Source organism: Dipodomys spectabilis, unplaced genomic scaffold, assembly GCF_019054845.1.
Source record: "Dipodomys spectabilis isolate Male_0828 unplaced genomic scaffold, ASM1905484v1 ptg000289l, whole genome shotgun sequence".
Lineage (NCBI taxonomy): Eukaryota > Metazoa > Chordata > Mammalia > Rodentia > Heteromyidae > Dipodomys > Dipodomys spectabilis.
In genome coordinates, this window is record NW_024870966.1 from 2444423 (window position 1) to 2461025 (window position 16603).

Genomic DNA, 16603 nt, shown 5'->3' on the forward strand with positions numbered 1-16603 from the left:
TTACCATGGCCACTGGTCCTGCCTGCTCCACTATCATCTGGTGCAAGATGCTCACATCTCCAGGCCTCAGTTTCCTCACAGTTCCTACAAGCAGTATGGTCCTTTGACCAACTGGGCTGACTTTTGTATCTAAAGTTTGGTGTTTACCATCAGACATGAATCCGTGCGAGGAAGCTTAGACGCATGGAGAAGTTTTGCAGAATTTTTTTGGTAACACAATTTTCTGGGTTAATTGACCTTGTCTGTTTGAAATATGAAATTTTAAAGTGAAAAGTGTTATAATCACTTACGAACAGAGCTATTCAATAATATAAAGCCTGTAGGAGGTGAAATTTTATGCTGTTTAGGTAGCTAAGTGATAGAAATTACAGTATTTAAAAAACAAAATACAGATTATATAGCAGTTCTTGACAAAGTAGTAGATTTAAGTGTTGAATAAATAAAGCTTTGTCACTTGAAAACATTTTAATTAAAACTTTTAATTTGAATTTCATTCTGTACTTAGTGATAATTGAAGGCAATTCAGTTAAATACAGGGGCTGATTTGTATTCATTGGATAAAGGCTTCTCCTGTTAGAGCCTAATCCATTCTACCTTGTGAATTGCCTCTTACAGGAAATACTTGAAAACACTGCAGTTCCTGGGAGTCACCACCAAACTAACTGATGGTCTCCCGAGTGCCTAGCTGTTAAACTTTCCTTTCCTTACTATCCCATTTCTGTTACCAAAATAAGCAGAGAGATTGCTATCTATTTTATGATCAGTCCTAAGGAATCCTCTAAGTGGATTAAGTTGTTAGCTAATTTTTCTATATAGAACATCAATACATTATTAACTAGCATTAATAAATTATTAATAACATCTAATAATATTAAAACAACTTTATATAGCTTCAAAGGATTGTAGTCACAGTTTTATCCCCATGGAGCAATTTACCTTTCACTTTCTCAGTCTGTGTGTAATATGCGTGTGGTAGCTCACAGACTGTATTGTGTACTTTTAGCAAGTTTATATTGAGTAGTGGTTTACAGGGAAGAAGCTTTGTGCCTTTGCTAATGGACAGAATTGATTTCATTGTACTCTTTATTCATGTGTTTGGTAGAGTCATGTTTTAGTTTGAGACCACTTACAACCAATATTTATATATGGAAATAATATCATTTAAGACTTTACTATCTACAGCAGCAGTTTCTATAAGGTATTACTTGTTAATATGTTTATATATTGTGCTTGTTAATATGTTTATATATTGTGTTACATAGAAAGTAATAATAACCTTAAGCTTTGTTGTAACACATTAAGATTCTTACTAGATATCCTAAGTGGGTTCTTTGAACATGTTCTTTTGCGATTACCTGTTTTGTGCCCCTTACAGAGGAACCAGGCTACAAGTAGCCTTGGGAGTGGGGAGGAGGGGATAGGATAGGGGCGATGCTGCAAACCTGCCCCTCCTGCTTTGTTCTGCAGCTCGGGTTGGTGCCCTCATATCAGGAGGTTTGGGTAAAATAATTGTTTAGAAGACATAGGCCCCTGAATCCTGGGGAGCAGGTGTTCATGTTGCCATGTGTGGAGGACTGGCCCCTCTAGCTACGGCCACTGCAGTGCTACATCACACCGCTGCTTCTAGATCCGAGTGTGTCCATGTAAAGCTACTTTCAGTTTCTAAGGTCAGAATGCCTGATAACTAATGTGCTGTATATTTGATGGCAAATTAGGACAAAGTGCAATTGCTGGGGAAGACCATCCCAAAGGCTCCATTCTGCAGGAGGTGCACCTCAAATTCCTGCTCACAGGACTGCTCTCAGGACTGCCTTTCCCTCAGTTCGCCATCCGCATGTGCCCTCCGCTGACCACAAAAAACATCAAGATTTATCAGCCACTGCTTGCTGTGGGTGCGTATTTGACCTGCTCTTTAAAACTCATCGTATAAGATAACCCTTCAATCTCAGGGGATGCGTCAGGTGGCTGAGTGAACTTGTATGGATACTAGAACTGTTTGCTTTTTTTCCTGTGTTGTCGTTCTCAACGTTGCAGTGTTTCTCAGGCATCTGAGACTGGTCTGTCTAGTCTCAGTTACTAGCAGTAGGTTTCAAGACTGTCAGGGGATTGTCCCTGGATGATGTGGACTCCAGACTCCTTGGCTATTCTTCCCAGTCTTCCTATGCATGGCATTTTGTTCATTAATAATATAGTTAATGTGAGTGGTTTAAAAATCATACTGTCCTTAATTTGCTAAAATGTATGTGTTGACATGGGTTAAATAGCTGGTGATTCCTATAACAGATCTGCATTTTGTTCAAAATTGCCTGTTTTTTAATGTTATAACTAGAAGAATTAGTCTGTGGGTTTCAGTTAGCTATTACATTAATTTCACAATAATGACCAAGCCTAGTTTCCTGAAGTGAACACCAAAAATTATTTAAGCATGCAAAGTTAACAAACATTTCTCTAAATTTTTTTCAATGGTTTCAGTATTTATTTGGTGAACCTTTCCTCTTAAGATGCTTTTGGTGAACTTCTGGCTTTGTCTTCCAATCCACAAACATATGACTTATGATTCTTTTCTTTTTCTCTTTCCTAAATGAAAACCTGACCCATTCATTTATATTTAACATCTTACTAGGATAAATTCATTGTACAAAGGGGTTTCATTATGGTATTGTTGACATGTATGCATATACTTTGATCAAACTCATTCTACCCACTACTATTCCTACTATTCCCTTTCTCCTCTCTTTGAATGGTTTCTGATGGGTTTCTTGTTATTGTTTGTTTGTTTTTTCCTGACTGTTATCATTATGCTATTTGCATGCATGTCTAATATACTTCTACAATATTTATAACTCTTTTTCTTCTCCATTGGTTCTCCTGTTGTTCAGCCTCACTTTGCACTCATGCCATTCTTTGAAAGTCTATATTCCATATATGAATAAAACCACACATTATTTGTCTTTCGGAACTTGTCTTACCTTCTTTAACATGATGATCTCCAGTTCCATCCATTTCCTTGCAAATGACATAATTTCATTCTTCTTTATGGCTGAGTAATACTCCATTATATATAGGTACAACATTTTCTTTATCTAATTATTGCCTATTGGGTACCTAGGTTGGCTCCATATCTTGGCTATTACAAATAGTGTTCATAGATGTGTAGGTATCTATTTTGTATGTTGATTTATATTCCTTTAGGTATAGCTCCAAAGTGGTATAGCACAATTATATGGGAGTTTTAAGTTTAGTTTCTTGAAGAATCTCCATACAGAGATTTTTTTTTGAAGAATTTCCATCATAGCTGAACTAACTTACGTTTCCACAAACAGTGTATAAAGGGTTCCTTTTCCCCTCATCCTCATTAGCATCTGTTGTTGTGTTCTCGAAGATGGTCATAGTGTGGCCGTTTTGACTAGGGTGAGACATACTTTAGGAAGAGTAATGACTGCAAACTGTAGGTGACAGTGATGACTAACAGTAACTAACCAGTCAGTACTGGTAACCAAGTGCTCACTCTGTGCCAAGTGTTTTACATGGGCTTTTTCCCATTTAATCTTTAGTAGATAAATTTTCTATTACCCCTCTTTTAAAGAGGGAAAACTTACAGATTTAGTACTAAGGAGTTCACCCCAAATACAGAGCCAGTTCATGAACCCAGGCCTCTTCAACCATGGAAGTCAGCTTAACCTCCATGTGTTACTGTCTTGTCATGACTTACTGAGTGGGACAAAAATAATTTTTAACGAATTCCTAAATAAAAACAGAAAAATGTGATCTGTGAGAGCAAATGTAACCAGTGATGTGGGGTTGCCTATCTGAGAGACCACATATTCTGAATCTCCATAGAAAAGCTCAGGAAAGTTGTGCATACTGAATCAGGTTTCAAAGTCTTGCAGTTAAAAAAAAAAACTATCTAGATATAGGCAATTTGGGCCCTTTTTGTCCAGGAGAACCACAGAGGAATACATTTTTTTAAGCACATAGTTTGTGTTTCTTTTATAAGAGATAAATGTAAAATGATTTGCTCCAGAGAAATGACTTGTTGGAAAGAATTGGTGCTCCCACTAACCTCATGCTCTGGTACTTGGTCATTTGACAGGTACAAGCAGTGGCTGTGTCCTGGTGTACCACCTCACCAGTGGCCTGCTACACAAGGAGCTGAGTGTCCACTCATGTGAAATCAGGTGAGTGTGTCATTGGGACATTGAAGCCCACGATGTAATATAATATCCGCTCGGTATCTGCAACACTGGCTAGACACGTGAGAAACTTCAATAATAAACATACACATCTGGCTAATACCACATTAATTAAGGATAGTTCAGAGTGCTTGCTTTTGAAGTTCATGAACAGTGAACATTTTGTAATTGCTTCATCTTGTTTATTTTTCCTAAAGTCTGCTCTCTCTCTCTCATTGTGTTGCCTTGCTCAGGTTTGGTTTACTTTTCAGTTTGATGAAGACTCATCAGTGAGACTGCTTATGACAAATTGGAATAGGCATTTTAATGGTTACTTATCCTCATTTATTTCTTTGCTAAAAATATGAAATACAAGCACATTGTCACTTTGTGTTTGAATAGCAAAATCTTCAATAACTGGTTTATTACTCAAATGTTAAGTAAAATTTGCCGACTGAACTAGGCAGGTGAGCATCTCCTACATACACGACTTGCCTGTGCTGTGACAGCAGCTATGGTTATAAAACACTGAAATTATTCATAAAGTGGTAGAGGAATACTGAACACTCCGGGGAAAGGCTACGCATAGGCAAGCATTGGGAATGATCAAACACAGATGCTCCGTTTTTCATGAGTTTTTCCTTTTAATTACCATTTTGAAGAGAATTCATTTTATATTCAGAGATGCCACCCAAGAGAATTCTAAAATCCTGTTATCTTTATGTTTCAATTAATGTAGTTTTAGTATTTCAATTAAAAACTATTATAGTTTTAGTATTTCAATTAAAAACTATTATAAAGTCTTCACAGATGTGTTATAAAAACTTCAGCACTGATTAGCAGTAAACTCAGTGCATTCTAGTTTTTATTTGCTAATTATGACTGTCTTTTAGGAAGTTACTTTCCTTACACGTGAGTCCTGTGCATCCAGGTGCCCAGGCACAGTGTAACTGTAGACAGTTGCCTAAACTGTACAGGTTATTATTTAAAATTTTTTTTTTGTTGTTGTTGGTTGTGGGGCTTAAGTTCCTTTGCTCAAGGTTAGTGCTCTACCACTTTGAGTCACAACATCACTTCTGTGTTTTTGAGTAGTTAATTGGCAATAAGGGTCTCATGGGGATTCTTCTGCCCAGGCTGGCTTTGAACCTCGATCTTCAGATCTCAACCTCTTGAGTAAGTCAGATTATAGACTTGAACCACTAATGCCTAGCAAAACTGTACAGTTTTAACAGGGATGCTGTACAAATAACAGCTGAGAATCTTCTCTGTCCCTATAGACAAGAGATTTTGAGGCTTCTAATCTACTGGAAGATATCTAGAAGTAGGTAGAGTGGATCTGTTGATTTTCTTAGATCATTAGTTTATGTCTTGGTCCAGTATGCTGAATTTAAAGTAGTATAGCTTAATACTGTTTTATTTGTTAAAAATTTTTTTTTCTTACTGTTGTTTAGTAATTGTACAAAGGCCATATAACAAAACAGTTTATAAATACAGTGTGTCTTAAGTAGTGTCGCCCCCTTCAACATTCTTACCCCATTCTACCCACCTTTAGTACAGTTTTAAATGTCAGAAATATTAACAGTAGTTTATGTTAGTATTGGAACACAAGAGTCAGCATTGCTTTGACCACACTGATTTGTAGAAAGTAAACTGGTCTCTGTAATTTGCAGAAGAATCATAACATACTATGGCTTTCAGACGGGTGTCTCTCACCTCACTCCACCCCCCATGTAGACTCTGTAGGATCCAGAAGATAGTTAACAGGCCCAGTTTATGGGCCCACACAAATCAGAACCCCATTCTCCCATTGATAAAGTAATTATAAGGTTACAGTCACTCAGTGGTTAACAATCTTAATCCCTTTCTCCCAAAATATACTACTGATTTTCTTCATCTTTTAGAGACATTAGTGAAAAGTTAAAACTAATATTTTAATTCTGAGGGCAGAGTAGTGCTGAGGCTGTTTGACAAAAGTTTTCATTCTTTTCTTCTGAGAAATACTCCTCTCTTTAGCTCATCCACTTTTTTTTGGGGGGGGGGGAATGTCAGTTATGGGGCTTGAACTCTGAGCCTGGGCATTGTCCCTCAGCTCTTCAGCTCATGGCTAGTGCTCTACCACTTGAGAGCCACTTCCGGTTTTTTGATGGTTTATTGGAGATAAGAGTCTCACGGACTTTCCTGCTCAGGCTGGCTTTGAACCACCAACATCAGATCTCAGCCTCCAGAGAAGCTAGGATTATAGGCATGAGCCACCAGCTTCCAGATAGCTCATCCACTTTATTTATATATTTATATTTCTTATTCTAGTCCTGGGATTGAACTCATGGCCTCAGGAGTTGTCCCTGAGTTTTTGGCACAAAGCTAGCACTCTACCACGGGAGCCACAGTGTTTTTTGTTTGTTTGTTTGTTTGTTTGTTTTTGGTAGTTTACTGAAGAGTCTCCGGGGCTTTCCTGCCCAAGCTTGCTTCAAACCCTGAGTCTCAGATCTCAGCCTCCTGAATACCTAAGATTATAGGCGTGGCCTTGGGGCCTAGCTGCTAATCTACTTTAAGGTCCAGTTTAAGTTTACTTTCTTCAGCAGGAATGAGATAGATGTCTAGGGTGCTGTTGTAATCTGTTCAGAAGTAGTATGTTCATAAACTGGATGGTGTTATGTCTTGCTCATCTAGAAATGGGGGTGAATACATGTGGCATTAAACAGACATAAGGAGTGCTAAGCTTTCTTGGAGAGGATTGATTTAATCTTAACAAACTTTCCTAAACAAAGGAGGAGGCAACAATGCTTGATAAAAAAAATGTACTCATTACCTTGCCCATGTAATTGTAACCCTTCTGTACGGTATTTTCACAATTAAAAAAAAACACAACTTTCCTGAGTAGTTGTCACGTGCCTTGAGAAACATGACATGTCTCCTCCCTGTAGAGAGAGGCTGCAACCTGGAGATGTAGCTAAGTGAAGAATACACATTCTTCTGGCTTTTTGCTGATTTTTAAATTAAATTGTTTAATAACATTAGGTCTTCGAGCCAGTTGGTGATAGTGTATGCCTGTAATCCTAGTTACTTAGCGGACTAAGATCTGAGGATTACTGTTTGAAGTCAGCTCAGGCAGGAAAATCTGTGTGACTCTTTTATCCAATTAATCAGCAAAAAGCCAGAAGTGGAGCTATGGTTCAAGTTGTAGAACACTGGCCTTGAACGAAAAAGCTAAGGGACAGTGCCCAGGCATTGAGCTCAGACTCCGGTACTGGTGTGTATGTATGTGCACACTTGTGCGTGTGTTCCCGGCCCCCCCCCCCCCATACGCACACACAGATAGGTCTTAGAAAAACCTGTTTTTCAGATAAACTCTTCAAGCACAAAAATGTATTTGAATAATCTTTGTTTGATTTTAGGGGTATTGAATGGACAAGTTTGACCAGTTTTCTGTCTTTTGCTACCTCAACACCAAACAATATGGGATTAGTAAGAAATGAATTACAGTTGGTTGATCTTCCAACAGGTTTGTATATTTAGATTATCCAAAGTTCCAAAATAACTTGTCATATTGATCAAAGATCTGCTGCTTAAGAAAAAAAATAAAAGAAAACTTGCTTTAAAATGCTTTTGACCTCGCTGGTTTTTTTACAATCTGTTTGATTGTCCACTTTGATTCTGTTATAACCGCCCTAGAAAACAGTCTCACCATTGTTTATATGGAAGTATTATTAACAATGCACGCAGTAAAATGACAGAACATTAGTCTAAACAGCTAGAGTCATACAAAACAATAGTACCTAGCCTGTTTTTAAGAACAGTGTGTCATATATAATTAAAAGATAATTTAAAATAACTCCTGTACCTAGACTTTTAGATTGTCTGTTTAAATGTTTCCTTTCCAGGAAATTCTTAAAAGCCATAAATGTTAAAGATAGTTTCTAAGAACTCAAATTTAAAACTTTTACTAGTTACTAAATAGAAAAGATAATTATTAAATAGAAAAACTTAATTTAGAAGTTTGAAAACGACAATAGAAAATCTTCTAATAAAAGAACTTGTTCAGTGTTTCTGAACAACCAAATGAGTTTCAAAATAAAATATTAGACACTATAACAGGGTGAGAGTTGTAAGTTCATATTTTATATAGAAAATACTGTATATTATGACATGTTGAATATATATTGTAGACTAATGTATAATATATATGTTCTAGGGGGCTGGGAATGTGGCTCAGTGGTAGAGCTCTTGCCTTGCATGCCTGAGGCCCTGGGTTCGATTCCTCATCACCACATAAGCAAAAAGAAAAAAGCCAGAAGTGGCACTGTAGCTCAAGTGGTAGAGTGCTAGCCTTGAGCTGAAGAGCCGAGGGACAGCGCCCAGGCACAGAGTTCAGGCCCCACGTCTGGACCCTCCCCCCCCCAAAAAAAATATGTTCTATATGGAATATAGAATATTTATTTTATATGTCCTATCTTATATGAAACGTAAGTATTAGTAATTAAATATTAAATACACATTATATTTCTAAGCCATGTATATATAACTTTCTAAGCTGTGAAATTCAGTTGTTTTTAATTCAAAGATTCAGCTCTAGTCTCAGTAAGTAATCTGCCCCATATCCCTGAGCCCCATTTTTGCTTGCAAACACACTGGCATTGCTCTTGTGAATGACACTATCCCAGGGCAAAGGGTTGTTTTGCTCTGTCATTCATGTTTGTTTTCCCCAATAGGCTCAAGATCAGGACAGCAGTCTTGACCTTGCACAGATTACTTTTTGAAGCTCAAATACCTAGAGTGATAGTTACTGGCTTCTTTAACCAACACAAGTAAAACTTTTTATATAATAAATACTTGAATATAAGTGATACATTATTGATTGTTACCTTGTAGTATTTTAATGTTTAACTTAATTAGGAATAGCTTAGAAGCAAATGGAGAAATGAAAGAAGTGGGAGCAGAGGGGCAGGAGAGGCGGGCAGAGAGGCAGAGTGGTCACGTCATATTGGTCTGCCTTGTTACTTCATATAACTTGCACATGCTACCTTACAGTTCTTTAATATTTGCAATTACAGGTAGAAGCATTGCTTTTCGTGGTGAAAGAGGCAACGATGAGTCTCCCATTGAAATGATTAAAGTGTCTCATTTGAAGTGAGTTTCAACCTCAAGAATTCTGGGCTGTTACTGTAATGGAGATCTTTAATTTCCAGGAAGTGGAAGATTTAACTTCTTAGTGATAGCAAATGGTGATATGCAGTCTATCTAAAAAAAAAATTAGACTACAAAATTAAGTAGTTACCATTTTTAATTTTTCAGGTCTAAAATGGTGATATAACCTTTGTGTAAATCTTAACTTGTCCTGAGAATGGTAAAGCCAGAGACTCAGTTTGTATTGTAGTTGAATTGATACAAGCATACATTTATCTCAAAAAAATTATTTTTTATCTAGCATGGCATTATCAAATGAAAGATTTCATTTTCTTTATAATTTAGACCCTTTCAACTTCCTGTAATGTTTTAAATTTTTGTGCTGCAATAGAAAATACTTGGTAAAGCAATATTATTAGAAACAGAAACCGAATGAAAACCAAACTAAAAGAGTGAGTTTTCTAAAATAGTTTTTAATATTGTTTTGCTTTTGTTGGATACATATGAATTTTAAAATCAGCTTATTAGTTTTACTGCAAAATTGTCTATAACTTATTTTGTTATTGTTGTTCTTGCTTATATGTTTGTTTTGAGGCAGGACTTTGCTCTATAGGCCAGGCTGGCTTCAAATTTAGTATTGTAGCTCAAGAGATCCTTTGCCTCAGCCTCCTGAGTTTTGGGATTATAGGTGTGCGCCACTACACCTCTATAATTTTTTTATAATGCGTGTTTTCACTTTATTTTATAGTATTTTGATATTTATACCACAGGATATTCATAAAAACATGTTTTTAACTCCAAACTATTTGATTGTTTTTCTAAATAGACCTTTCTGACTTCTGTTGTCACCAGAGAACATATTTTCTGTGCTTCAGTCTTTTTAAGTTTCATGCGGTTTGTTCATGGCCCAGCATATGGTGCATCTTCGTGCATCTTAGTGCCTGTCCCCAGTTGTTGATTATGGTATTCCACAAAGGCAGCCTGTTTCTTCAAGGTTGGAATTGTGAATTAAGTCTGTTCTTACTGGTTGTCTGCCTGTTTTTTCTGACTTTCTGAGAAATGAGTGATGTCTCAGCTTTAGTTGTGGACGTAGTTATATTTGTTCTAAAGAACTTAAGGCCTTGCTTTCGGCTTTTTGAGGCTCTGTAGTTAGGGATAAAGATATTTAGAACTGCATGACCTTTAGGTTAATTAACTTCCTTAGAGCAAGATCCTCTTTCTCTTTGTATTTGTCTAATGCTAATAGCCACTCTGGCTTTCTTTTGGTTGGTACTTGGTTGGTACCTGAAATATTTTATCCTCAGGTATGTCATCTACCTGCGTCTTATACTTAAAATTGTTTTCTTGTAGACAGACTGTTACTGGGCTTGTCCAGTCAGATAACCTCTCCCTCCTCATTATAGTGTTTAAGTTATAATTAATATAACTAAAAATATGGCTGGATTTCGATCTGCCATCTTATCTATATTCTCTTTTCTCTTTTTCATTTTATATGCATTAAGGACTTTATTTGGTTTGGTTTCTAACATGCAGAAGACTATTTACTACAATGTATATAACGAAAGCTCTTTGAAGAGTCTTGGTATCTTTTAAGAGTGCAAAACATTTTGAGACTAAAAAGTTTAAGAATTGCTCAGATTTTCCAAATCTTGATTGCTAACTCTGCACATTCCTGCTAACCTCATAAACCTGAAACAACTGACCACATTTCACCCTACTTTAAACCCTTCAGTATAATTCACTATTGTCTGTGGACTAAGTCCTCAACCAACTAAGCATGGCATTTAAAGTTTTCTGTAGGGCAGACATTGTGGCTCATACCTGTTTTTTCAGCTCTGTGGGAGGTAGAGATTGAGGTTCAAGGCCAGATTGGGTAAAAAGTTAGCAATACTCTATATCAGTTAATGAGCTGGTATGAGGGTAATATTACAGCTGTACAGAAGGCCAAAGGCTAGAGGAGCTCCATATGAGGCTAGACCTGGACAAAAGTGTGAGGCCCTATCTGAAAAATCACTTAAAAGCATAGAGAGGCTACAGGTGTAGTTCGAGTTGTGAAGTGCCTGTCTGGAAAACATTGGGCCTTGAGTTCAAAACCCCGATAGTGTCAAAAAGAAACATGTAATAACATGTTCCAAAATTTACATTTTAGTCTTCCTGTCTTTTGTCCCGTCTCATAATTGTAACTAGAATGCCATTTTTTTGTTGTCACAGTGTTTTACAGTGAATCTTTGAAATAGCTACCACATCTGTGCCTTTATAACAGTATAATATATAATCTATCATAGCACTTAAAATTCTTTCCATATACTGTCCTTATTTTTTCAAATCCTTATAGTATTTAGGGAGGTAACTCTGGCAGGTTTTATTAGCACCATTTTAAAGATAGAATAAACCTCAGACAGGAGTTCCATGGCTTGCCAGAAGTCTCAAAACTGTGCAGACTCAGACCCTTGGTGTTCTGGGTCCAGGATGCACCTGTTCTGTTGCATGCCCTTGGTGTCAGCCCTCACGCTCCTCAGTGCTTACTGAGAAATGGAGGCTCAGCTCCTGTTTACTGAACTGCATCCATAGGCTTTGTTCTAGTAGCATTTATGGCATACTGTGGCAGGATGGTAAGAACCTTGCATTATTTTTATCTAATTTGTACCAAAGCCTGCGTCCCAGTTCATTGTGGCAGGTTGTATATAATCCTCCGTCACCTGTGAGCACAGGTGGTGGCACAGGCTCCTCATTCTTCTCAGCTGGACTCTGCACTTCAGTTCCAAGGTCATCCCAGAGCTTTGCCTCCTGGTGACAGGTACTGAATGTTAGTACACCCACCTATAGTGCAGGACTTGCCATCTGAGCTCTCAGTTTATACTTATTTGTTCAGAAAGGGACTTTCGGTAATTTTCTCTCTGTTATTATAATTTAGGCAGTATTTGGCAGTTGTATTCAAAGATAAACCCCTGGAGTTATGGGATGTTAGGACTTGCACCCTTCTTAGAGAAATGTCCAAGAATTTTCCTGCAATAACTGCTCTGGTAAGTTTTGCTTAAGAATTGATTTGTGTGTGTGTGTGTGTGCTGGTACTGGGTCTTGAACTCAGGTCTTTGCCTTTTAGTTGGCTTTTTTGTTTAAGGTTGGTACTCTACCACTTGAGCCTTACATCTACATCTACTTCTTGCATCTACTTTTTGCTGGTTAATTGAAGATCAGAGTCTGATAGACTTTTTTGTTTAAGCTGACTGTTAACCGCGATCCTTAGATCCTCAGCTTTCTTTTTTTTTTGGGGGAGGGGGTGGTGGTCCGGTCGTGAGGCCTGAATTCTGGGCCTGGGCGCTGTCCCTCAGCTCTTCAGCTCAAGGCTAGCGCTCTACCATTTGAGCCACAGCACCACTTCCAGCTTTTTGCTTATGTGGTGCTGAGGAATCAAACCCAGGGCCTCAGGCATGCAAGGCAAGCGCTCTACCACTGAGCTACCTTCCCAGCCCAGATCCTCAGCTTTCTGAATAGCTAGGATTACGGTTGTGAGCCACCAGTGCCTAGTATAGAAGTAATTTATTTGAATATGTGTGTATGTGGTAGATGGTTTTACCTATTTGAGTTGACATCATTTCTGTGTGCTTACTCATTTAAAATGTGTGTTTAGACAAAATGGTGTAAATAAATGGAGATAACTTTTATTTTCTTGGGTCATCAATCTGGTATTGCATTGGTATATCATTGTACTATTTTGAGGAACACAGTCAAGTTTATGAAGAAGAAAGGTTGTAAGTGGATACCCTATTCTTGAAAACATAAGGAGTAACTGGGAGGTGTGGTACCCTTGCTACCTGATATTAAGACAGATCACAAACCAATGCCACATTGATACAAGAACAGGAAATGGAGCCATCTGATTAGGAGCTCAGAACCAGACCTATGAATATTTAGGACTTAATTTACAGTAAAGCAACAATAAATCAAGGTGGACAGGAACACTGCTTGGTAGATAGTGTTGGGAAAGATGGCCCATCTTAGTGGAGAAACATACTGGATCCTTGCCTGATGCCATCTTCAAAATGAGCTCAGTGGGACTAAAGGGGACTAAAGACCTAAACTTAAAAAGAGAAAAAAAACCAAAACAGTTAATATAACTAAATACAGAAGAGTATTTTTTTGTAACCTGGAGACCAGATGATAGCAGAAGCTCAAAAAGAGGAATAAAAATAACAAATCTGATTACATCAAGATAATCACTTCTTATTGATGAAGGACATCATCATCAAAGTTACTAGCTTTGGAAAAGTAACTTTCCAGTGTCTAAAATCATCCAGGAGCTCCTGCAATCACCAGTGAATAAACAAACTCCAGTGGAAAAAAAATGGGACAGGGTTTGTCAACATTTAATGAATGTAGAGAAACCTAGAATACCAACAGCATGTGTAAAAGTTCAGGCTCACTGTGCACAGTGGCTCACACCTGTCGTCCAGATGTTGGGAGGCAGGGAGTGGAAGGATTGGGTTTGAGGCCAGCGTAACCCACTCCCCACCCCTACCCCTACCACCCTCTCCCCTTCCTCCTCCCCCCACCCCCACCAGCCCTTGTCTTCTATAAACAAGTGGAGGGGAGTGTTGTGTATTCATGATGCCAGTTATTCCCAGGACTATAGGTAGGAGGATCACAATCTCAGGCCAGAATCTGGGCAAATCTCTGGGCAAGATCCTGGCTGAAAAATAGCTAAAGCAAATAAGGCTTGATTGATAGAGCACCTGCCTAGGGAGTACAAGGCCCTGATTTAAACAATCAGTGGGTACACTTGTGGTGTACTAAGATCATACAGATCATAAGATGATAGATAGGATCATGAGATCATACAGAAACAAGGAGCGAACTTAAATAACTTAAAAACAATTAAAACTAAGAAGAGTCAGTAGTGTTTGTATAATTTAGGAATATATGTATATGTGAGCGAGGCATGGTGAGAATGCCTGTAGTCCCAGCCCTTGGAGGCTAATGGAGGAAGATCATGAGTTTGAGGCCTACCTGGGCTATGTAGTAAGCTCAGGCTACCCCAGGATACCTAGTGAGACTCTTATCTCAGAAAACAAAACAAAGTAAAATCTTAGAAATACATGCACGTGCAATAACTCCAGGGATATTGGATGAAACTCACTGGAGTAGGTGGAAATACAGAAGAATAAGTAACTGAGCAGTGTTGGGTGGATCTCTGATGTCAGGCTCTGACTGGAAGTGAATGGGACTCTCACCCTGTGCAGGTGAAGGGTGGGTGCGGGGCCGGGGGGGTGGGCACAGGACATAGTGTAATTGAATTCATTGTTTTCATTTTGTAACTGAGAAAGCAGAAGAACTTCCTCTGGAGGATTGCTGAGAAACTTTTTCCCTTGAGCAGGGATCAGTGGAGCCAGGCGGCAAGTGTGCTAGCTGTTCCCAAAGGTGCTCTGGCACAAGAAAGCCTGTCACTTGTAGGTGTGTCTGCTTTTGCCTCACAGGAGTGGTCTCCATCTCACAACTTGAAGAGCCTAAGAAAGAAACAGCTGGCCACCCGAGAGGCCATGGCCCGCCAGACTGTCATCTCGGATGCAGAGCTGAGCATCGCTGAGTCGTCTGTGATCAGGTAGTGTGCTGTGGCGTGTGAAGTACTTGTGTCCTGGCTGCAAGCTTGAAAAGTGCCATCCACAGGCATCTGGGAGTAGCGTTGGACTTGGCTTTTGAAGCACACCTGGTTTCATAGTGAGGCCTACCCAGACACTGAGTTAAACTGATGGTGTTATGCAGTACAGTCAGTGACGTGCAGTGCTGCCCACCTGCCAGCATCCCTGGCTGAGTATGACGGTTCCAGCACCTTTTCACTGTTACCTCTGGCTTCTCACCTCAGATGAGCTAGATAACCCTGGGGATTAGTGATAGCACGGTGTGTTGGGAATTCTGGGTTGTGTGCTATCCCCAACAACACCAAATTTACAAACAAAAGCTCCAGAGGGCTGGGAAGGTGCTTAGTGGTAGAGTGCTTGCATGTGGCCCTAGGTTCCATTCCTCATCACCACATAAACAGAAAAAGTTGGAAGTGGTGCTATGGCTCAAATGGTAGAGTGCTAGCCTTGAGCTGAAGAGCTGAGGGACAGTGCCCAGGCCAAGAGTTCAGGCCCCATGACTGACAAAAACAAAAACAAAAACAAAAAAAGCTCCAGAGACAAAAAACAGGCCACTGCGTACCTCTCTGGAATTGTGCAGCAGCAGTGCTCATGCTCGGTGTGCATCGCTGCTTTCCCTTGGGCCTGTAAGCTTTCTTTTTAAGAGTGATTTCTATTTTTCCATTATTAGCTGGGCAAGATAAATTTCAGACTTTTTTTAAAGATAGTTTTGGACTTTTTGTCAGTGGATTGGTACTAGGGGCAAGTCAGTTATAGGGCAGTACCCCCAGAAAAAGAGGATATCTTCATTTTATTTCTCTCTGACCCGTAGCTTGTTGCAGGAGGCAGAAAGTAAATCTGAACTCAGTCAGAGCATCTCTGCTCGCGAGCATTTTGTCTTTACCGATAACGACGGCCAAGTGTATCATCTCACTGTGGAAGGAAACTCTGTGAAAGACAGTGCTCGGATTCCACCCGATGTAAGTCTGACTCTACATCAGATCTCCATTAGGAGTTTCTGTCCTGGAATTTGTTGACCTCTGTCCAGTGAAGGCATAGTTAAATTAAAACGCTTTGGAAAAACTTACAAGTACTATGTAAGGAGACATCAGCACTGATGAAACTAATCCCATAGTGCTAGAGAATAACAAGAATTTTGGTTAAACATTTACCAGTGTTGCTCACATTTATCGCCATGATAATCCAGCAGCAATTATCTGCCTGGGTTACTGGTCTAGCAGTGTGTCTGAGGGGTGTTGGGGCACAGCTCTAACTTGCATGTCATCTTGTTGCCATATCCTGTGTTTCCCTAAAAGATGGGATTCAGTGTCCAGTACTGTTGCGGGTAATTATAATCTGCTAGTGGTAGTATTCCAGTCTTGTGTACTCCTTAAAGTTTTATAGTCAATAATTTGTGTCAATATACATGTTACAGGCTGTTTTTAATAGATAACAAAATGTTAACTTGTGGAAACTACTAGAGTGGTTAAGTAGAGACATGAGGGTTTTTTAAAATGTGTGTTTTACATTGTCATCTACAATGAGAGGTTCTAGTAGAAGGCCAGCCCTGTGTAGCTGGCCCATCCTGGGGTTGCAGGTGGCAGGCTGGCGGGGCCCGGGTGATGAAGTCAGCCAGACAGGCACCTCCGTGTCTAGCACCGTGTGTTTCTGTGGCTGCAGCAGCTTGAACCA

At 39.1% G+C, this 16603-nt stretch overlaps 1 protein-coding gene across 1 annotated transcript in view; it reads left to right on the top strand.

Moving 5' to 3' along the window:
• Wdr11 (WD repeat domain 11) overlaps positions 1–16603 on the top strand; it is a 46628-nt gene that overhangs the window by 13928 nt on the left and 16097 nt on the right. Inside the window, exons 10-16 of the mRNA XM_042701343.1 lie at positions 1716–1892; positions 4094–4178; positions 7568–7674; positions 9224–9299; positions 12211–12319; positions 14771–14895; positions 15744–15891. Of these exons, the coding sequence (XP_042557277.1) occupies positions 1716–1892; positions 4094–4178; positions 7568–7674; positions 9224–9299; positions 12211–12319; positions 14771–14895; positions 15744–15891 (827 nt within the window). The remainder of the gene's footprint in view (positions 1–1715; positions 1893–4093; positions 4179–7567; positions 7675–9223; positions 9300–12210; positions 12320–14770; positions 14896–15743; positions 15892–16603) is intronic.